The sequence below is a fragment of the Protopterus annectens genome, chromosome 15.part0 (genome assembly GCF_019279795.1).
Source record: "Protopterus annectens isolate FY-2018-M chromosome 15.part0, PAN1.0, whole genome shotgun sequence".
NCBI classification, from domain to species: Eukaryota; Metazoa; Chordata; order Ceratodontiformes; family Protopteridae; genus Protopterus; species Protopterus annectens.
Genome location: NC_056749.1, coordinates 343,951,364 through 343,975,670, shown reverse-complemented (window position 1 = coordinate 343,975,670; position 24,307 = coordinate 343,951,364). Strand labels below are relative to the sequence as shown.

The window sequence follows — 24,307 nt, the reverse complement described above, 5'->3', positions numbered from 1 at the left end:
CATACAGCCTACCTCGATCTGGCGAAGGCCTTGATACAATACCCCACTCGGGTATCATTGAAAAACTCATCAGCTTAAATGTTAACCCATACATCACAAGATGGGTTGCAAACTGGCTGAGTGACAGAACCCACAGGGTCAGAGTTGCTGGCGCCATGTCAGACTCAAAGCCTGTCACAAGTGGTGTACCACAGGGCTCAGTCCTGGGCCCACTCTTGTTTGGCATCTACTTTTCCAAGTACAAGCAAACACAGGAGGGTTATGGCTGACAAAGTTTGCAGATGACTGCAAACTGGGCCATAGTAGAAAACACATCTGACACAGATATCCTTCAGAAGGGTCTCACAGAAGCGGATAACTGGTGCCAGAGCCATGGCCTAAAGTTAAATGCCAAAAATGCATAGTCATACCCTTGGGAAAAACAAGGTTACCCCTAGCTACCAAATAGGTGGCAATCCACTGAGCACAGAAGACGTTATCAGGGACCTGGGGACCCAGGTTGATAGTAGTCTGTCATTCGACACCCATGTAGCTAAAGTAGTTAGGAAGACCTTCTACATTGCCCACCTTATCATGAAGGGATTCTCATCTAGATCAAGGGAGGTCATAGTCTCCTATACTCATCACTCATCAGACCAATGATTGAGTACAATGCCCCATTCGAATGTATCTGACCCGACACTTGCAGCAGCTGGAGAGGCCACAAAAGTTCCTCACCAAAAGGATAAAGGGTCTCAAACATCTGTCCTATGCTGCCCGACTGAAAGAACTCCAGCTCTATTCAGTCGCCACCGCTTGCTCAGAGGTGACCTTTGCCTAACATACAAGGCCATGTTAAACCCAGATTTGATGAATATGCTTCACCTCAAAAAATCTAGATCCGTCAGAGCCACAAGGGCGGGAGACTTAAACCTCAACACGGCTATTAATAGGACGTGCTGGAGGGATAGATTCATCACCCAAAGACTCCCTATGCTGTGGAACAAAATCCCGGTATATGTGAGGCAGAGCACCTCGCTGGCCTTGTTCAAGAGAAATCTTGACCAATGGATGGGAGATCGCAGATATACCCCAGGGATTACCTCAGTGTCACTGCTCGACAGAGGCACTGCAAAATAATGGGTATAGTTCCCCATACTAAAAGGGTGGCGTAAGCCACAAAACTATGGGCTAGGCTTGTAAATGCCCTCGGGCAGATAGCCTAGTATGAACCTATGAACCTATGAACAATTAATTTATCAGTTTTCTTTCCAAATATTTCCAACAAAGGTGAATATTCCTTACATTTACTAGATGTTCGTTGTCAACTGCAATTGTATCTTCACAGAACAAAAGAAGTTTGAAAATCAAATCAACTATTTTGTTTCTTTTTCCATTAAAAAGTTGGGTAAGCCAGTCAGCAAGGTGACTCTGGTTAAATGGCTGAAAGATTGCATTTCATTTATCCATTATAAGAACGAATTAACCTTACCTAGGCCTGTGAAAGCACATTCTACAAGATCTGTTGCCACCTTGGCAGTTTTCCAGTCTAGAACTTTGATGGATGAAATATGTGCAGCAGCTACTTCGGCTTCTCCCCATACCTTTATTACTCATTACAAATTGGACTTGGTCTCTAGGGGAAAAGTGTCCTTTGGTTTGATGGTGCTCAGGAATATCATTCAGTGAGTCCACCCAAGATTTTAGGTAGCTGGGGACTGTCCCATCTTTAAAGGATAAAATGAAGATTGACAACATCAGATAAAGAAGTTATGTACTTACCATAATGTTCCATCTGTGTTCACTATCTTCATTTATCCTTGACTCCCCTCCCTCCATCCCACAACCTTTAAAGATTTTTTTGGTTGAGCGGATTATATGTCCTTGAATTATTATGATTTCAAGTACAGTAGATATGGCTTCCATTTGGGCTTCCTTTCTATGATATAGCTGGCGGAAATTGGGCTACTGTTAGCCGAAGGAGAAGAGGAGGGGGAAGGCATGCCCAAAGGCAGGAAGAGAGGAGGAAGGTTAGGAGTGTAGTATTGAGGGTAGGAACTTTGAATTTTGGCAGTATGACTGGTATAGGGAGAGAGCTAGCTGATATGATGGAGAGAAGGAAGGTTGATATATTGTGTGTGCAAGAGACCAGATGGAAGGGAAGTAAGGCCAGGTGTATAGGAGGCAGGTTCAAATTGTTCTATTATTGTGTGGATGGCAGGAGAAATGGGGTAGGGGTTATCCTAAAGGAGCAGTCTCCCAAGAGTGTTTTGGAGGTGAAGAGAGAGTCTGATAGAGTGATGTTTATGAAGCTTGAAATTGATGGTGTAATGATGAATGTTGTTAGTGCGTATGCTCCACAAGTTGGGTGTGCGATGGATGAGAAAGAAAAATTTTGGAGTGAGTTGGATGAAGTGGTGGTGAGTGTACCCAAGGGTGAGAGACTAGTGATTGGAGCGGACCTCAGTGAGCATGTTGGTGAAGTGAACAGAGGGAACGAGGAAGTGATGGGTAGGTATGATGTTAAGGAGAGGAATACAGAGGGTCAGATGATTGTGGATTTTGCGAAAAGGACGGACATGGCTGTGGTGAATACATATTTTAAGAAGAGGGAGGAGCATAGGGTGACATACAAGAGTGGAGGAAGATGCACACAGGTGGATTATATTATATCTGGAGGGCCAGTCTGAAGGAGATTGGAGACTGTAAAGTGGTGACAGGGGAAAGTGTGGTTAAGCAGCATAGAATGGTGGTCTGTAGGATGATGGTGATCAAGAAGAGGAGGAAGAGTGTGAAAGCAGTGCCAAGGATTAAATGGTGGAAGTTATAAAAGGGTGATTGTGAGATGGAGTTCAGGGAAGAGTTAAGACAGGCACTGGGAGGCATTGAAGAGTTACCAAATAGCTGGGTAACTCCAGCAGAGCTAGTAAGGGAGACTGCTAGAAAGGTGCTTGGTGTGACATCTGGACAGAGGAAGGAGGAGAAGGAGACCTGGTGGTGGAATGAGGAAGTACAGGAGAGTATACAGAGGAAGAGGCTGGCGAAAAAGAAGTGGGATTGTCAAAGAGATGAAGAAAGTAGACATGAGTATAAGGAGATGAGATGCATGGCAAAGAGAGAGGTGTCGAAGGCTAAGGATAAGGCATATGGAGAGTTGCATGAAAGATTGGACACTAAAGAGAGAGAAAAGGACCTGTACCAATTGGCTAGACAGAGGGACAGAGCTGGGAAAGATGTGCAGCAGGTAAGGGTGATAAAGGATAGTGAGGGAAATGTACTCACAAGTGAGGAGAGTGTGTTGAGTAGATGAAAAGAGTACTTTGAAGGGCTGATGAATGAAGAGAATGAGAGAGAGAGAGAGAGAAGGTTGGATGATGTGGGGATAGTGAATCAGGAAGTGAAACAGATTAGCAAGGAGGAAGTAAGGACAGCTATGAAGAGGATGAAGAATGGAAATGCTGTTGGCCCGGATGACATACCAGTGGAAGCATGGAGGTGCTTAGGTGAAATGGCAGTGGAATTTTTAACCAGATCGTTTAATGAAATTTTGGAAAGTCAGAGGATGCCTGAAGAGTGGAGAAAAAGTGTTTTGGTACCTATCTTTAAGAATAAGGGTGATGTGCAGAGCTGCAGTAACAACAGAGGGATAAAATTGATCAGTCACAGCTTGAAGTTATGGGAAAGAGTAATGAAAGCTAGGTTAAGAAGGGAGGTGATGATTAGTGATCAGCAGTATGGTTTCATGCCAGGAAAGAGCACTACAGATGCAATATTTGCTCTGAGAGTGTTGTTGGAGAAATACAGAGAAGGTCAAAAGGAGTTGCATTGTGTCTTTGTGGACTTAGAGAAAGCATATGACAGGGTTGCCTAGAGAGGAGTTGTGGTATTGTATGAGGAAGTCGGGAGCGGCAGAGAAGTATGTAAGAGTGGTACAGGATATGTAAGAGGGTAGTGTGACATTGGTGAGGACTGCAGTGGGAGTGACAGATACGTTTAAGGTGGAGGTGGGATTACAACAAGGATCAGCTCTGAGCCCTTTCTTATTTGCAGTGGTGATGGACAGGTTGACAGATGAGATCAGACAGGAGGCCCCATGGACTATGATGTTTGCAGATGACATTGTGATATGTAGTGAGAGTAGGGACCAGGTTGAGGACACCCTGGGGAGGTGGAGATATGCTTTAGGGAGGAGAGGAATGAAGGTAGCAGGGCTAAAACAGAATATATGTGTGTAAATCTGAGGGAGGGTAGAGGAATGGTGAGGATGCAGGGAGTAGAGTTGGTAAAGGTGGATGAGTTTAAGTACTTGGGATCAACAGTTCATAGTAGTGGTGAGTGTGGAAGAGAGGTGAAGAAGAGGAGTACAGGCAGGGTGGAATGGGTGGAGTAGAGTGTCTGGAGTGATTTGTGACAGACGGGTACCAGCAAGAGTGAAAGGGAAGGTCTACAAGAGGGTAGTGAGACCAGCTATGTTACATGGGTTGGAGACGGTGGCATTGACGAAAAGGCAGGAGTCAGAGCTGGATGTGGCAGTGTTAAAGATGTTAAGATTTGCACTGGGTGTGACTAGGATGGACATGATTAGGAATCAGTATATTAGTGGGTCAGCTCAGGTTGGACAGTTTGGAGACGAAGCAAGAGAGGCGAGATTGCGTTGGTTTGGACATGTGCTGAGGAGGGATGCTGGGTATATTGGGAAAAGGATGCTAAGGATGGAGCTGCCAGGTAAGAGGAAAAGAGGAAGGCCTAAGATAAGGTTTATGGATGTGGTGAGAGAGGACATGCAGGCGGTTTGTGTGAAAGAGCATGATGCAGAGGACAGGAAGAAATGGAAACAGATGATCCACTGAGGCGACCCCTAATGGGAACAGCCAAAAGAAGATGATGATGATATATATATATATATATATATAGATATATATATATATAGATATAGATATATATATAGATATATATATAGATATATAGATATACATACACACACACACACATATATATATATATATATATATATATATATATATATATATATATATATATATATAAAAATGTGATGTGGTAGCCTTATAGGAGCTGATGTAAAACAAACTCCTGTACAACATATCATGTTTTTGCAGGGGGGGTGCAAGCCCCCCTGCACCCTCCTGTGGGGGGCTGTGCCCCCCCACACCCCCTGCTACTAATTTATTCCAACTCCGAGATCATAGTACAGTGGGGATATGGATGAATTTCTTATCCCCACTGTACTGCAATCTTGTACATATAGTCGAACACACTTATGCTAATGCAGTAGTGCAGTCGCATAAGTGTATTCGACTGTCCACCTCACTTTTCATTTTGCGAACGACATTCTGATTTTCGGCAGCATAACTGCAGACAGCATGTCATTCACAAAAATGATAGTAAACCATATATGTGTGTATATATATATATATATATATATATATATATATACTTTTCTGCAAACTGAGGTAATTGTGAGAGGGGGGGCTTTTTGGTAGAGGTGAAGCTTTAGAGTTTTGGCCAGTTTTGTGGCCAGTGTGATGCATAGTAATGGCCGATTTGGTTCCATTATCAAAACTGGACCCATCTGTCAAGGATAAATGAAGATAGACAACACACATGGAACAATATGGTAAGTACATAACTTCTTTTTTCTATATGCAGGAGGAGGATTCCTTTTCCTCTTGCAAGTATCCCTAGAAAGTAGGAGATTAATCTTTATAGACCAGGAAAAATATTTTGTAAACTTTGACTTTAATTACTAGCATGGAAGTTAAAATTTGGATCAAGCCATACACCAAGGTGTTTTGGTAGTTGCATTGTTTAAATTTTTTCTTAGTTTTTAAATGGAATTCATCATGTTTTAGGGGCATTGAAGTATTTGTGTTTGTGTGAGTGGGGACAAATCGATGGCTGTTTTGATTTTACGGAGCACCCAATGATTTTTTGATCCTTTTTTTTTATTTTGATGAATGTTTTTGACAAATGTTACATGACCAAATTTAGTTACTTGATTTTTGTAGCATTTGCTGTAGTTCACTTTGTTTTTATTTTTGTGATTGGTCATTGCGCACAGCACTCACTATTTTTGCTGTTCATTGGACAAAGTTTTTCCTATGTATCACAGTAATATTTTTCATTATTAATGTTATTTTTTTACAGTATGTCTGTTGCACTTTTTGTTAGGCTTTATTCAGCATATATGCATCTTCTAATGATTAGTGTTATAATACTTTAGTTTTGTTGATCATGGGACACAACATCTTTATGTTGATGTTTGATTGGATACAACTGTATTCTATAACCAATGAGAGTACATTTGTCTCTTTATGTACATCACTGGCTAACTGTGATACCTGCTCCTTGACATAGCTTTTTAGTATTTTTTGATCGTATAAACATATATCTAACATGGAGCTGTAAATAGTTAAATTTAACTATATAATGTCCATTGTTTAACAACATGGACACTTTGACTCAGTGGAATATCCAATGATTTTTTTCGACTGGGTGCAATAATATTTTTAAAACTAATGAGAATATCAAAACTAAACAAATGGAATAAGAGCACTTCAGGCAAACAAACAAGTATCTGTAAATACCACAGAAGCTGGCAGAAGGATGAATACTTTAATACTTTAACAGAATAAAATAAAAAAAAAAAATCCAAAAAATAAATAAAACACATAAAAGAGATAAAAAAGATAAACGCTTTCACACTAGTAAGAATGTGCTTCATCAGATCTAAAAATCAACTAGCCAAGTGGGTATAAATATATTAAGACACTGATCACCATTTCATCAACCTTAGTATAAGCACAGGTTTTAAAGGGATAAAATCATTTAGCCCTTTTTCTTTATGTGCAGCAAGTCTAAGAATCCATTTTGTCTCTAAGCTCTCTTTTTGAGCTTTAACATCTCCTCTATCTGTGACAAAAAACTTATCAATAACCATAAATTTAAAGCTGTGCTCAGCCCCCTCCTTAACTGTATGCTTAGCTAAAGCATTCTTCGTATTTTGCTTATTAATATTATAAAGATGTTCCCTAATTCAGTCTCTAAACATATTTTAATTTTTCCTGCATAAAAACAACTACAGATTTGGCAAATTGTAAGCTATACTATACTCTGTGTGCTACAATTTGCGAATAGATCAAATTCAAAAATTCTATGACTATCTGGATGCACAAACATCCCATCAGAACTAATATATCTACATACATTACATCCATTACATGGGAAAATCCCTCATTTCTTGCTCATTCTCTTATTTAAATCATTCTTAACACTCAAAGATTTACAGCAAAGCATTTTCTTTAAGAAAAGGGCATTCTTGAACAGAAACCATGGCTGAGGGTCTAGTACATTCCTACACTTATTATCAGACATCAAAAAATGCCAGAGGGAGTAAAGAATATATCAGAATCAGACAGAGAGGTTATTGTGATTCTGATATTTTACAAATGCAAAATTATGTGGCTTCTTGTAGACAAGATAGAGCTAGACCATTCTTTGAAGTCACTAATAGAGAATCTGATAATGTTGTTGTTTGTCTTTCGGCTTTTCCCAGTTAGGGGTCGCCACAGCAGAACTCCGGTCTGCTAATGATTGGCAGTTGGTTTGTATGGTGTCGAGTTGCCAGCCCGACGCCCAACCTTCAATGAAGGCATGCCCATTCAACACATGTCTTTCAAACGCCCACTCGACCACGGGGAGGACATGCAGACTCTACACAGAAGGCACTCCCAACCCAAGCCGAGAATCGAATGGGAGAGCCTCTTGCTGTGAGACAACAATGCTTCTGCTGCACCACCGCGAGAATTTGATAATAATGAAGTGAATTATGAGAATTGACTTAGGATGTGTCTGATGTATTTGAGCGATGTAGCTGTAGTATATGAAATAGTTAAGAAACACTGGCGTCTGTTAATGTATGATCCTCAGCCATAGTTTATGTTCACGAATGGCCCTTCCTTAAAGAAATTGATTTGCTATAAATCTTTGAGTGTTAAGAATGGTTTAAATAAGAGAATGAGTAAGAAATTCTAGATTTTTCCATGTAATGGATGCAACGTCTGTAGATATATTAATTCTTATGGAATGTTTGTGCATCCAGTTAATCATAGAGGTTTTGAATTCGATCTATTCACAAATTGTAGTACACAAAATATAGTATATTTTACAATTTGTCAAATCTGTAGTTGCTTCTTTCTAGGAAAAACGAATAGATGTTTTAGAGACCAAATTAGGGAACATCTTTATAATATTAATAAACAAAATATGAAGAATGTTTTAGCTAAGCATATTGTTAAGGAAGGGGCTAATTTATGGTTATTGATAAGTTTTTTGTCACAGATAGAGGGTGAGATCTTAAAGCTCAAACAGAGAACTTACAGACAAAATGGATTCTTAGACTTGCTGCACATAAAGAAAAAGGGCTAAATGATTTTATCCCTTTAAAACCTGTGCTTAAATTAAGGTAATTGAAACGATGATTGGTGTCTTAATATATTTATACCCACTTGGCTAGTTGATTTTTAGATGTGATAAAGCACCTTCTTACTGGTAAAACTAGTAAAGTGGTGTAAAAGTTCTTACCAATAAAACAAATAAACTAAAAAATAAGCACATAGTAGTCAGTCTCCCATATATACAACAAAACGGACTGGAGACTGACTACCAGGGTGCTTATTTTTTGGTTTACCTTCTTACTGGTGCAAAAGCGCTTATCTTTTTATCTCCTTTATGTTTTTTATTTTTTAGATACTTTTTTATTTTATTCTGTTAAAGTATTAAAGTATTCATCCTTCTGCCAGCTTCTGTGTCTGCATCACTTGGAGAATTAATAATAGCTCCCAGCTTGCAGTCATCTGTGAACTTGGTCAGCCAGAGTCCCTTTGTGTTAGCCTGGACTTCTGAGAAGTAGATGCCGAACGGTAGAGGACCCAGGACAGATCTCTGTGGGACTCCACTCGTGACTGGTCTGACTTGGAGTCTACTACTTTCACACTGTGTATTTTTTCTGTGAGCCAATTTGCAACCCAGCTAGTGATATAGGGGTTGATGCCTAGTTTGATGAGTTTATCAATAATTCCCTAGTGAGGAATGGTATCAAAGGCCATGGCCAGATCGAGGTAGGCTGTATGCACTGCCTTACCTTCATCTACAGCCCTGGTGACTGACTCAAAGAAGTCAACCAGGTTGAGCAGGCATGATCTCCCTTTCACAAAGCCAAATTGCGTGGGGTCTAGAGTTTGGAGATTAACTATATCTTTGCTAATCAGGTCCATGATGATGTGCAACATAGCTTTACATATCAGACTCGTCAGGCTGATGGGGCGATAATTCCCAGGGTCTGCAGTCGCTCCCCATTTATGGAGAGATGACTGTAGCAGTGCGCCATTCGGTAGGAACAAAGCCTGAGGTGAGGCTGTGCCTGAACAGGGCACATAGATGTGGTGCCAGTTCGCTTTGTAGTTCATGTAGAACACAGCCAGGGATAATATCAGGTCCCATGGAAGCTGTAATCTTGGCCTTGGACAATGCAGCTTTAACCTGTGCTGCAGTAGTGCTGGGTGCCTGGGATTCTTCTGGTATTTTGATTGGTCCTTTTTGGGGGGGGGGGTAAATTTGGCACTGAATCTTTCGGCCAGTATGTTGGCAATATCTGTTGGCTCAGTATAGGAGATACCATTGTGCAGTAATTCAGAGCAAATCTGGGTATTGCCATGGAGGTTCTTGATATAACTGTAGAAAGCTTTGTGATTGTTTTTTGTGTCTGCCGCAATTCTGCCTTCATAGCTGGCTTTAGAGGATTTGATGAGGGATCTCAACTTTTTGTTGAGGCTAATAAGGGAGTTTTTCCAGTTTTGGGACTTCACCTTTTTCTGCAACAGTTTCTTCCTTCTGTTGTAGAGATTATTAATGGCAGGGGACCACCAGATTGTCTTCCTTTTTTTGGAGGACAGCATCTTGGTTCTGTTGGGTATGGCAAGTTCCATGCATTTATGTACGTTAGTTTCTTCCATGCATTTATGTACATGTTCGTTTGTTTGTTATCTGAAGTTTTTTGAGCATGTATGTGTGTCTAGTGAAGTTTGAGTCTTCCTTTCAAGCACATATTATATATCTAGTCTTCCATTTATAAACAATTTAAAGGTAAGATATTAACTGTCAAGAAAAGCTTGATTTTGTTTTAAGCTACACATCTATCATTGCTTTGTGATGAATGCTGGTCAGAAAGAGAGAGAATTCTTGCAATGAGCATATAGAATACGGCACCTTTTAGTAGACTGCATGTCTTGTCACTTACTCTGGCTAAAACTTTAATCCTCTTATAATGTAATTTTGTTAATGAAAATATGTCCTTGAAGTTTAATTGCATCTCAGCTAAACTTAGAAGGCTGTAATGGTTAATTGACAAACTCACTGCTTTAAGAAAGCATGTTCCCCTTTCCTGCAAAATAACTTAGAAAAATTTAATTTATTCTTACGGACATATCTTTTTCGTGTGTATACCCATTATTGAATAGCTTCTAAAAAAATTAAATCTGATGTTGTTAATCTTCATTTGTTCATCACTGATGGGTTGTCGGTTCTGCCCTCGGAACCAAGTCAGACTTATACCAAGCTCACACCAGCCAAAAATTCTCGAGCTAAGCTTTTACCCATAGTACCCTTCTCCCTGTTAACCCAGATCTCATTTGCTGCATAGCAGTAAAGCCACGTTCAAGCCAGCTCTCAGCTAAGTCTTATATTTGTTGATATTTTTTAAAGCTTTGATAAGAGTTTTTCTTGTATTTTCCTTTATCTCTATCTCTCATTGTCTGTCGCTAGTCTTTACCCTTTCTTTGAGCGTCTGATTCCATTTTCCTTCAAATTACCTTTTAGTAACCTCATTACCATTCTTGGTATGGCCTTTCTCCATACCTGTTGTGGTAATCCTTAAATACCATTGCTGGTATTTCTTGTTTCTTCCCTTTACTTTTCTCTCAAAAAAAAAAAAAAAAATATATATATATATATATATATATATATATATATATATATATATATATATATACATACATATAATCTTCCTTTCTACCTATCATTCTTTGGTGAATTGTTTGTTAGTGTTCAGTATGTTTGAAAAAAAGGGGACTTCAGGCTTTAGGCAGTGCCTGAAATGTAGCCAAAAAATGCCTAACAGCGACTCTCATGATGATTGTGTGTATTGTTTGGGAGTTCCTCATCTCTCTGTGCAACCACTTTGCTCTATTTGCCAGGGATTTAGCTCCTGTACTTTGAACGAATGCAGGAATAAATTAATCCTAAAGGACCTCCTTAAGGCTCCCTTTTCAGAGGCTCTTTCTGTGTTGTAGGGCTCACTCCCTCCTAAGAATGATAAAAAGAGACCATATTCCATACCTTCTTCACCTTCTGATGATAAAGATAAACCTTCTAGACGAAAAATACCCAAATTGTAATCAGAACAGAAACCAGTTTCTACGACACAGACCTGGGTACCATTAACTACCTTAGTGTTGTCGGCACCTGTTTGAGCACCGACAGTATCTACGGCACCATCCATGTCTAAACTACAAATTGTCACCTCCACACCCACCTTGGTACTGAGTGCCGTCATGGCGGCGAGCTTACTCACGGTACCCATGTCTACTGTGGACACTTCTTCCTCCCTCGTCTCCAAACTCGAGACAGTGGTGCCATTGGATACTGCAACATGGGCCAGATACTTCCTGTCAGTGGACCCTTTTCTGGTGCAGATATATAGCCCTTTCCTTGAATGGCCAGAGTCCCCATCGGGGATATCCACCAGATCCCCCAGAAGCCTTTCTGAACTAGATGTGGTGCGCCTTGTGGACCAGCTGCTGATAGCCAGGGGGATTTCTACATCTTCTAAGACCCAATCCCCCATCGGACTTGGGAATATTTCTCCACAGACTCCATCCTGTTCTCCTCCTTTGACCTCCTTACAGGTTTAAAAGCCTTTGACACTGATGCCCTTTTTGGTATCCACATCCTCTGTGCCATTAGTGGATCTCACTGTGGCCCAGGAACCGACCCTTTGGCCTTTAGCTCATTCGGAGCCAGGTCTTCCTCACATCCAGGATTGGGCTACAGGCTCCTCAGTGCTGAGTATGATTCTGAGCATGTCTATGGTGCTGTCCACGGTGCCAGGAGTGCTGTTGGTGCCGAACCCTCTTGAGGCTCATCTCTTGGGACAGGGCTCAACGGAGCAGGATGTGACCCTGGTTCCGAGCTTGCCGTTCTCGGTTCCGGGCTCCCATCCCTCTTCGGGTGTGCCTGCTTTCCAGGCGATGGAGGCAGGCCCTTGCCTCTGTAGGCAGACCTTCTGTGTCGAAGCCCCAGACGTGTCCTCCCCCTGAGCGGCAGCTGACACAAGCCACCGTTTTGGGACATCAAATACGAGAGCCTCAGGAGACCCTACTGCAAAGTGCCCCTTCTTCCGAGTCCTCTTCAGAAGTTCCCGCTGAAGAGGTACCACAGGAGACGTCATGCAAGAGGAAGTACGTAGACTCCCCTGAGGAGTCTCTTATAGAGGATATGAATTACAATGAACGAGAAGGGTCTCCACAGTCACCCCCTGAGGATATCTCCTTTGGAGACATCCTTGAAATATTGAAACAGAGGGGTGACTGGAAGCCCAAAAATCCTTTCTCCAAGGAATCCGTGTTCCTGCAGGCCTTTCGTGCTCGACTGTCTACCTCTTGGGTGACCCTGCCTGCAGACGAGCTAGTTCAGCTCGTGGTACAGCACACCTGAAGAATCCTGACTCTGTTGAGCCAATCCTGCAAAGACCAGATAAGATTCTATCCCCCCGAGGAAAATCTACATTGGTCTAAATGTCTGCCATTAGATGCTATGGTGGTGGCGGCGGCCAGAAAGAAAGAGCTCGACGGAGAGAGCTAGACTGTTAATCCGCCTAACAGGGGGTCCCAGGTGGTAGACAGATTAGTGAAGCGAGTTTTTGCTTCATTGACCTTTGCCATACAGTCTTTGAACTATTTGGCACATTTTACTAGGCTCCAAAGAACAACTGAAGGGGCATCAAGAGCTGCGGGTTCAGGCATAGTTATGGGAAGTCACGCCTGGATGCTCCTTTGTGATTTAGTGGACCCCTTTAAGTCTTCCTTCCTGAATGCTCCAGTTGAAGTGTCTTCCCTGTTCGGCCCAAAAGTGAAGGACACTTTAGTCAGGTGTGAGAAGGACGGCAAGACCCTGTCTGGCATAGGTGTATGTCTTTCCACCCTCCAGCGTTCCTTCTCCAGGAATCAGAGAAGTGGAACGTTGTGGCACAAAAAGTCTTAGGGTCCTTTTCGTGACACACGTGTCGAGTTCACCCCCAGAGGCAGAGGGGGTAACTCTTCTGGAAGATGCCCTTGCTGAGCCAGAGGGGGCCCATGTAACCAGAGACCCAGAGATTATTTCTCTGGACAAATCCACCAGCGCTCCTGAAGAGCAGCCCAATTGCTTTCCTCCGAAAGCAGTCGGGGGACATTTCTCTCTGCACCACGCTGCCTGGCAGTCGATATCCACTGACTTTTGGGTGCAGAAGATAATAACCAGAGGTTACCACATCCCGTTCGAATCTTACCAAAAGCCACCAAGACGAATTCCCAACGTTCCATCCAGTCAAAGGGAAGAAGCAGCTCTAGAGGTAAAAAAGCTGTGTCAGAAAAGTGTCATCCAGGCAGTCCCACCAGACTAGATCGGATCCGGATTTTACTCAAGATTCTTTTTGGTGCCAAAAAAGACAGGGGACTGGAGACCAATCTTGGATCTCAGCAATTTAAACAAGTTTGTCACCCAAACAAAATTCCGGATGGTCACGGTTCAGTCCATTCATCCCTTTTTGGAGAAAGGCGATTGGATGTGCTCAGTGGACCTTCAGGATGCATATTACTACATCAAGACAGACAAACGCTCCAGAAGGCTTCTTCACTTCCGGCTGGGAGCCAATCACTATCAATTCCATGCTCTGCCATTTGGACTCTCTACAGCTCCCATAGTGTTCACCAAATGCATGACAGTAGTAACAGCTCACTTGAGACTGCAAGGATTCCGGATGTTTCCATATTTAGACGATTCGCTCCTTATCTCCCCCACCAAGCATCTACTGGTAACAGCCCTAAAGTACACCCTCTCTTTGGCGAATCTTCTGGGAATTTCTATAAATTGGGAGAAATTCAACCTGACTCCAACCGTATCCTTAGAATTCATAGGAGCAGTGTTTATCACCCATTCCTGTTTAGTCTCTCTCTCTCCCAGAGCACAAATTACAAAGACTAAAGCTCCAACTCCGGGTGATACTTTGTCAAAACAAAGTTTCAGCTTGAGAAGTCCTTCAGCTCCTAGGTTCTATGGCAGCTTCTATATCAATGGTGCCTCTTGTAAAACTTCACATGAGACTCCTCCAATGGTTTCTGTTATCTCAGTGGTACCCAAATCATCATCCTTTTTCATTTCAGATTTGAATAACAAATCAATGCGAATCTTACCAAAAGCTGGGATGGGGCCAGAAACAAAGCTTTGAAGCCACCCCTTCCATCCTTCTCAGCCCCAGAGCCATTGTGACCATGGATGCTTTCCTGACAGGGTGACGGGGTGGCATTTTCAGGGAATGACAGTCCAAGGCACATGGTCCACTATAGAGGCCAATCTGCATGTAAATGTTCTAGAATTGAGGGCAGTGCTTTTAGCGTTGCAAGCATTTCAGTCAGTCCTATTGCCATCCAATCAGACATGTCAGTAGTCTGGTATATCAGCAAGCAAGGAGGAACCAAGTCCTACCCCTTATGTCGAGAGGCCATGAGAATTTGGCAATGGGCGATAGCTTCCATCCGCTTTCTGATAGCAGTGCATATCCCTGGGAATTCTAATGTGATTGCAGACAAGCTGAGCAGATGTATTCTCCTACCTCACGAGTGGTCCCTCAATCTGTACATAGCGGTGAAGATTTTCACCCGTTGAGGCCAGCCTTGCTGCAACCTATTTACCTCCCCGTCAAACTACAAATTCAGCAGCTACTTTGACCTAATTCCCCCGCAGGGGGTGTCCCTGAGGGACGCTGTAATCCACAATTGGCCCATGGAACTTCTATATGCTTACCCCCCCCCCTTTCTTTAATTCCCCAATTCGTGAAGAAAGCTTTTCGGTTGAAAAGCAAAGTGATCCTCATACCACCTTATCGGTCTCGACAGGTAAGGTTCCCCTTTCTCTGGCCTCACTTACTATGCCAACCGTGGATTCTGGATCCAACTACAGATCTAATTTCTCACCTCCAAGGGTTGAGCCACCCAAACTTAACCAGCCACAAGCTGACAGCTTGGTTTCTCCACTTCCGCTGATCGCCAGGCAGAACAAACTTTGCTCCCCAGTAAGTGACATTATTCTGGCCTCTCACAAACCATCCACCAGGAAACTTTATCTTGACAAATTGAAGAGATTTTCAGTTTGGTCTAAATGGAGAAAACTAGACCCGTACTCAGCCTCATTTACTGCAGTGTTAGATTACTTGTCAAATTTCTTTGAAGACAGTGTTGCAGCTTCAACTCTACAGGTTCACCTGGCTGCCATTTCAAATTTCATAATGGTTTTGGGAATTCCTTCTTAATCTCACATCGTCTATGTAAAACTTTTCTAAAAGGAGTCTCTCATATTAGAATTCCAATCAAACTACCTATAGAACCATGGAGCCTCACACTAGTCCTACAATCTTTGATGCAACCTCCCTTTGAACCTACAGCAACTTGTGACGTCAAGTTCTTATCCTGGAAATCTCTTTTTCTGGTGGCCATCACATCAGCTAGGCGTATTTCCAAGCTCCACACTCTATCCACAAAATGTCTCTATTTTATTTTCCACAAGGACAGACTATCACACTGGACAAAACCTTATTTTCTCCCCAAAGTAATTTCTGATCTCTCTATTAACCAGACTATTGACCTACCAGTTTTTTCCCTAATTTTTCAAATAAAAGAGAGTACTGTCTGCGTTCGTTAGATGTATACAAACAGTTAAGATTCTATCTAGATAGGACAAAAACAATGCACAAATCAGACCAGCTATTTATATCATTCTCTGGTCATAAAATGGGTCATTTTCTAAGGTGACCTTATCTAAATGGCTCAGAGACTGTATACTGTTCGTTTATTATCACAACAACAAAAAAAAAACTCTACCACAGAAAGTCAAAGCTCACTCCACCAGATCAATGGCAACTTCTGTAGCGTTCCACTCAAGAGCTTCTATGGACGGTATCTGTGCAGCAGCAATGTGGGCTACTCCTTATACCTTTATATCTCATTACAAATTGGATTTGATCTCCAGGGGAAGAGCTTCTTTTAGCTCAGTGGTGCTCAGGAATATTCTTCCATAAAGGCCGCCAAAGTGACACGAGGTAGCTGGGGACTCTGTCCCATGAGTGATGAATGAATGAAGATTAACAACATCAGATAAAGAAGTTATGTCTTACCATAACGTTCCATCTGTGTTGTTGGTCTTCATTCATTCATCATGTCCCACCCTCCTCCCCCTCCTAAGGCTCCGGGGGATACTTTGGGTCCAAGTCTTGAATTAGGGTACTTGCTCAGAAACAGCTTTACTAATAACAGGCAAACTCGATCTGAGGTATCAGGGAGAAGGATACTATGGGTAAAAGCTTAGCTCGAGAGTTTTTGGCTGGCACAAGCTTGGTATAAGTCCAACTCAGTTCCGAAGATGGAACCGACAACCCATCACTGATGAATGAATGAAGATCAACAACAACGATGGAAAGTTATGGTAAGACATAACTTCTTTTTTTTCCCCTTTTTTTAAGAACAGACAGATGTAGAAGGTGTTAAAGGCTGTAGTAACAACATATTCCTTTGGGTCTTGTTATCTTATTGCATACAGAGAACCACATTACGAAATGACAAAATATATTGTCTTGTAGCCCTTCTTGGGATAAATATCTTCATCACTAAACATTCAACAGTAGGAAAGCATGCTAAGTCTCTAGCAAGTTGTATAGGTTAATAACATATCTACTGTGCACTAAATCAATAATTTCTTCCACCTCCTTGAATTTGCATGTTACGTCATGTGAATGGTGGTTTCCTCTTTTCTATGTCCTGCTTTGAATTGACCATAGTTTTCTCTGTACTTATTTTCTAATTTCCACTTCATTGTTTATTTCTTTGCTGTTTGCAGAAGTGCACATTTACTCAGCACCTACCTTCATAGGTATAATCGTATAGACCATACCACAGCGTAACCAGTCCTTTTAAGTATATCAGAACATGTATGCATGCACGTGTGACTGTCATTATTTTTCTGCCATGAACCACTGTTGTAAATAATCCCAACCCTTTCTTTAAAGCTTTTAAAAAGCATTTGTATTGTTGTCATCCTCATGAAATGTGCAGCATTTTACCCAAAATACATTCCTCTATCCTTTATAAATATTTCCTACACTCATTATATGCATACTTCCACCATAAATTAATTTAGTGTTTAAACAGTTTCCTGTCATACCCTTCTCACTGTGAGTAAGTAATTCCCTTAAACCTAATTTTCTTTTACACAATTGTGTGAGGTACACTTAATAGGGAGATTCAGATGACTGAATTTTGATTGAGAGTGTTGAGTTTGGGGCAGTCATGAAGTGATGTGTTGTCATGATCATGTTCTAAGCATCCAGATGTGGTTGTGGCATTTACATTTACGTCTTCAGCCAGTCAAAGGTTTTGCCACTTGCGGAAAACAGGTATTGATTTCCACATATCCAGAATAAATGTTTTCATGTTACATTTCATTATTGTATTTTATTACATTTGCTTGATGACAAAAGGTTTGTTATTAAGCCTATATAATCTGTCCATTAACTATATTTAACTTTATCCACCAGTCATTTTGCAGTCCTGTCCAGGAAAAGTTATTTTGGAGATCCAGGAAATAGTTAGCCCTAAATTATGTAGCATGTTTTGCTTTTTCTTTTTCTGTCTTTCCTTTTTAAAATGAACACTTTCACTTCTCCCTGATATAACCTTGTACACCCACTTCATGGATGTTGTCTGTCTTTTCTATGCGTTGTCCATTTTATAGTGAGAAAAACTCAAGCCCAGCAGGTCCCTGGTCATATCCTTTCTGTTTCTTCCTAGTGACATTTACTAACATTTCTGGTGGCTTTCATGTGTACTTCTTCCAGCAGTTTTCTGTTTGCTTCATTCTGTGATGCCCAGAACTGCACCAGTGAAGATGAAGTTGTACCTGTTTGCTACTGGAACTTAGTGTGTTTATTGCATACATACGTGAGGGAGGGAAGAACAAAGTCAATATCTCACTTTGAGCTCTGTTTCTTGCAGATGTTGCCCTCTCACTGGTGGTCCAGTATAGGCATAATCAACACATCCAGATCATTTTCATGTCCTTTTGCATTAATTTCTACTCTCCCTAGGTGATATTTCACACCAGGGTTGTTTTTGACCAGCCAAAATAAAAATACTTTCCATTTATTAACACTGAACCTCAACTACTACCTTTCTACCTGCTTGGTCAGAATTTCTAAATCCTTTCTTAGACTCTTCTTTCTTTCAGTGTTGCACCTAGCTTTGTATCATTAGTGAGTAGTTTAATCAGTTCTGTTTTTTTCTCACATATTTGAAAGATATAGACCAAAGAGTGGTGGATTCAGGAGTAAGCCTTTTACTCCACTAGTTGCTTCATTTATCCTTGAAATAGTCCCTCTGTCCACAACCCTGTGTATTATTCTATGACCATGTCCCAGTGTAGTTCCTCAGTCTTGGTCCTATTACAAAACTACTTCAGTTTTTCGATCACTTGCCATGAAGAGGAGTCAAATGCGTTGGCAGAATCCTAGTTGACCATGTCTATTTGTACATCTATGGAAGGCCACCATCAACTCTTGCAAGATACTGTCCCAAAAGAAGCAACTGTTCTCCTCAAGATTATGTGCAGGAATTCCTATAGCAGCGCTGTTAAACTTGTAATTCATACAAGTTTCATAGGAGTTACTAGGCTTTGCCTATCCCAAATTGCCATTTGTCACAAGCACTGTCTGGTTACATGGCTGTTCAAATTCACACAGTAGACTAAGGAGAGTTGAGGGAATCAAACCCTGTACCATAGAAACTACAGCTCACAGCCTTAACTTCTGCATCAGTTATAATGAACATTTCCTGCTGTCTCCCTTCCCCTATTCAAGGTTACCACATTTGGTATCCTCAAGTCCTCAGATGCAACTGCAGTAACCACTGATCTGTTTAAGTCATCCATCAGGGATGCACACTGTTCAGACTCATGAAGATCTTGGGAGGAAACTCATCTGGTTCCTGTACTTCCCTGAGTTTTGTCAGACCCTTCTCCACATCCTACCTTTCGATCCATTTCTCTCTCCCCGCTCGACGCTATCTTCAGTACCTCTATTTTTAAGAGTCTTATATAATCTGGCTCCCATCTTGGTTTAACCTGGAGAGGTCTGTCCCTTCCTTTGTTCTTCTCTCTTTTTTTCTGCTGTGTATACCTTACTTTTCAACTGCCTTTTTAACTTGTGCAGTTGCTCTCCTCCCCATCTTTGTTGTCTTTTTACTAGAATTATTGTACTGTTCAAGCTGATCACTTTATTCTTTTGACATCTTTTGTGTCCTAGCTTTTATCCTAATTACTAACCTCACATTCCTGTGCAGCCACATTGGCCTTCTCATTTTGACATTTTACCTCTTACCTAAATTCTGTGTCTTAGCCCCAAGTGCTCTACCATCACCCATTCCCACATTCACTCTAATTTTCTCAGCTTGCAACCTTATCTAAAATGTGCTGTTTGTAGATTTGCACCATTTGGCTGAGCATGCTATAGATCAAGATGTTGGCCAACTTCTGCATCCTCTGTATGCTGGAGATTGGAATCTCCCATTCTACTTCTGGCATATTCAGTTCTTCCATAATTACATTAGTTGCATCTGTGATTGTTTGTTGTATGATTGCAATCTCTTCTGGGAAACTGCTGTGAAGAAAAATACTGTATATAAGTCTAATAAAGGAAAATGGGTAAGAGAGAGAGAGAGAGACTTAAAAAGAGGAAATGAGAAAGAGCAATATAGTGGTGAAAGAGAGCAGTGTGATAGTTTTGTTAGTGAAAAGACAACTAATACTTCTTAAGAGTGTAATACAGAAGGGCAGCACAGTGGTACAGCCATTGTATTGCTGCCTCACGTGACTGGTTCTGTGGTTCTACTGCTGGCTGGAATGCCTTTTATGTTGGGTCTGCATGTCCTCCCAGTTTCCACATGGGTTGTCTTAGAGTGTCTGGTTTCCTGTCACATTTGTAAGCCATGTCAATAAATGAGTCTGCTATCTGTAAAGTAAACTACCATAAGTGTGTGTGTGTGTGTGTGTGTGTGTGTGTGTGTGTGTGTGTGTGTGTGTACGTGTTATCCTGCGACAGACTAGAAGCTTGTCCAACATCGTTTCTCTGCCTTACATGTGTTGCTTCTTCTTTCTAGAATAGTGTCCAACTGCTCTACAGTCCTGAATAGGGTGAAGTGGGTATCCTAAAAATGAATGAATGAAGGGATAGAAAAGTGTTGAGACAGAGCAGAAAGAAGGAAAGCAATACTGTGTTGCCTGGACATTACTTATGCTGAGACAGATAAAACTGCAGAAAGGTCAGTGGTAAGGCAGAATAATTTGCATAAGAAAGTTGTATGTAATCTGTAAAAATGGCAGATACAGATAAGTATGCCTGTAATGAGGAAGTTAAAAAAGTGAAACTAAGAGAAGTAATTTTGCCCTTGATGAAACAACAAAAGGCAAATTTGAGGATCGAATGGGACAAATAGGCGTGCACAGGCATAAAGCTTATAGGTAGGTTATGGAAAAAGATGCAAATTATGTTGAGGTTGAAAGTACATGTAGTTGAGCTGTGTAAATGATTGCAGAAGGACAGATAAGTTCCAAAGGGCTGATGAGCAAATGGAGAAATTGTAACAACTGTGTAAAAATATTGCCGGCGAAGGACACATGTTGGGACAAAGAAGCACGTAACATGTGGAGTAGGTAAGTGGGCTGTGGAATTTGCCAGGGTGCACTTTCTGTTGTTAAAAAAATGCATTACTTATCCATCTAAATGACATTAACTGTGGGTCATTTCTTTTATTTTCAGATGTCCCAAAGGGTCAGCACCTGCAGGCAGTTCAGGCTGCATTTCTGTTATTACCTGATGAAAACAGAGAGGTCCTTCAGACGCTGTTGTACTTTCTTAGTGACATCGCTTCTGGTGAACAGAACCAAATGACTGCAGGGAACTTGGCAGTCTGTTTGGCACCCTCTATCTTTCACCTTAATGTCCCCAAGAAGGAAAGTGCTTCACCCAGGTGAGAAATCCTTTCCTCTAAGTTATTTGTGAGGTCTTTACTCAAAACTTTGCAGTCTATATGTACTCTTTGGGAGACTGTTTCACATTTTAGCGAAAAAAGTTCCATATCCAAGCTTGGTTTATTTCAAATCAGACTTGTAGAAATAAATGTGCAGATTCTTCATTTAAGCAAATTTGCATTCTTTACTCACAAACTGTTAATACAAACTGGTGGAATGCCTTTGTAGTATTCATAACTTGGTTACAGAAAAGATCTTCATGCTTATGCAGAAAGGTATAAAATTACAAAATGTCAGTTGTTTTCATTTCTTTTTTCTAAACTGAGATAGTCCCAGACCATCTTCTACCCAACCCTAGGAGTTAATCAAAAGTGTTATGTATAATATCTTTTATTTCTGAAGAGAGCATGTGTGTTACATAATTATATTATATTCTCGGTATAACATCCTTATTCTCGTCATTATTATCTTAACTTTTAAAGTCATTGCAGGGTTGCTGATAATTTTTGTCTTATGCTTAGTGACGATTTCTTTTAAAACTCTTGTGCAGGTATACTCTATTCACTAATTCTTTATAGAGATAAGTAGACTAAAACATTTTGCATTTATAGTAATAGTACTAGTGCTGGTAAGACTGTCTTTCTTGCTCTGCTTGTCTGTATTTTTTTTTTTTTTTGCTGTTACAGACATTCTGCATCGCTGGGCTTGGGAGTGCCTTCTGTGTGGAGTCTGCATGTCCTCCCCGCGTTTGGGTAGCGTTCCAAAGACATGCGTGCGTAAATGGGCATGCCTTCGTTGAAGGTTGGGCATCGAGCTGGCACCTCGGCATTTCATAAAAATCTACTGCCAATCATTAGCAGACCAGAGTTCTGCTGTGGCGACCCCTTACCGGGAAAAGCCAAAAGACAAACAACAACAAACATTCTGCATCAGCTTGCATCCAGGGCTTGTTGTCATCTGCTGGATCTAATGAACCTAAAGTCCTCCCTAAACCCATATTTGGGACTACTGAAGAAATTGAGGGACATGGGGCAGAGTCATACTTGCCATAGAGTATTTGTAATTTAATTCTCCACCCCATGCACACATCAGTAATGCCCATAGGGAGGGACATACGGTGGTTATCAGTACTGTCAGCTAATCACTTCCACAAGGGGCTTGTTGTCAACAGGTTGCCCCATCCACCCCAGGCTGCACAAGTGCTGTTGTCTCACTGGTCTCCACCAAGAAGATAAAAACTCTAGTGTCTCCTGTGTATGCACCCCCCCCCCCCCCACACACACACACACACATACACAGGATGGGCATCCCCATCCTCCCTGCCTTTGCTGCTAAACACCCAAGTCAGTATTCAAACTTGGATCACCTGAGCCGTAGTCAGGACTTTACCTGTCTTAAGCCACCATTGCAGGTTTGCTTGTATCATTTTTTTACTTTGCTCCAGGGCAGATACTGGATCAGAATTGTTGTCTAGTTGGCTTGAATCATCCTGTTAAACTGATATCTTTTCTACAAAATGGCTTTATCTTACTGCAGTTCACCCTTTGATATGCTTGGAAGTCTTGATTTCTTTTATTTTGGTGGGTAGGGATGCTGTTCTGCCTGATACACTACTGGAAATAAACTGTACTTACTAGAAGAGCATATATATATATATATATATATATATATATATATATATATATAATTCTGTACTTTGATTTTATTTGGCACACTTTCTTGAAATTAATTAAAAATACTGACTTATGGTTTTCATCTTTGGCACACATATGCACTGTGATTAAAAGAATGGCCTCTTGTTAAGCCCTACCACCCACTGAGCAGATAGTATTCCCACAGCTGACTTAGGGCAGTACGTTCTGAAATGCTTAGCTTCACAGAGCAATCCTTGTTGCAGATGTACTTTTATTAATTGCTTGTGTGGCTTTATAGAATGCCACTTGTTTGATTTCTGCTGAAAATTATACCTGCTCATGTCCACAGAATGGTCCTTGTATGATCCCTCTCACCAATGTTAAATCCTTCTGATATTCATAGAACAGCCCGTTTCATTTCATTAGTAAATCCTACTCGGAGTCATACAACAATCCTTGTCTCAGTATTACATTTGGTAGTAAGACATACTCATATTCTGCTTTCATTGATAAGACCTATGTAATTTTCAGAATAGTCTTTTACATAGTTCTGCATCCAGTGATAAAGTTCTCTCAAATTCCAAGAACAATCACAGTTTATTCTGGGTCCCATCGATAAAGTCTGCTTTGGTTCTCATCATTTTTCTGCTTTTCCCTTTGATAAGATACTCTGAAAATTACAAGCAGTTTCTCTGCACATTTCTTACTTTGATGGCAATATTTTATAAGGCATGCTAAACTTGTTAATGTCATATTATCTTGTATAAATTTGCAGCCACAGATTTAGATGTAATTAGAAATATCTTATTTTTCTGATTTTGTTAGCTGTGTTCATATGTAGGGAAACTAATGTAAAACCATCTCAAACACTATAACCATTCCAGTTGCTTCTAGGTTCCTTCACTATTAATTATAGATGTTGTTTCAGGAAAGAAATGTTGGTAGTAGAGCTGAGAGTGGAAATGCTGCAGTTTTAACACTGAAATGGGGAGTCTTATTCTCTGTAAGAAGTCTGAATACAAAATGCTGTTCCATAAGATATACTGCTGGACATAAAATTAAAGTGCAGTATAAAAGACATTAATTTTTTTTGTTGAACTCTAAACGAGTGAAGTGGAACTCTGTCTCACAGTGTGTGGTGGTGTATGACTAGCAAGTTTCAATGTAGGTGGCTTACATTGATGACCTGACACAGACTGCTTTTAACCCACCACACTGTCAGCATAGAACTGCTGGTAGTTTTGGCAGCATGGTTAGTCTTTTGGTATTTTTTCTTTTCCTTAATAGGATCC

At 41.0% G+C, this 24,307-nt stretch overlaps 1 protein-coding gene across 3 annotated transcripts in view; it reads left to right on the top strand.

Moving 5' to 3' along the window:
* STARD8 (StAR related lipid transfer domain containing 8) overlaps positions 1-24,307 on the top strand; it is a 780,205-nt gene that overhangs the window by 706,978 nt on the left and 48,920 nt on the right. For all 3 annotated transcript variants that reach the window (XM_044057100.1, XM_044057099.1, XM_044057101.1), the window contains exon 9: positions 21,170-21,380. In XM_044057100.1, coding sequence (XP_043913035.1) covers positions 21,170-21,380 — 211 coding nt within the window. The remainder of the gene's footprint in view (positions 1-21,169; positions 21,381-24,307) is intronic.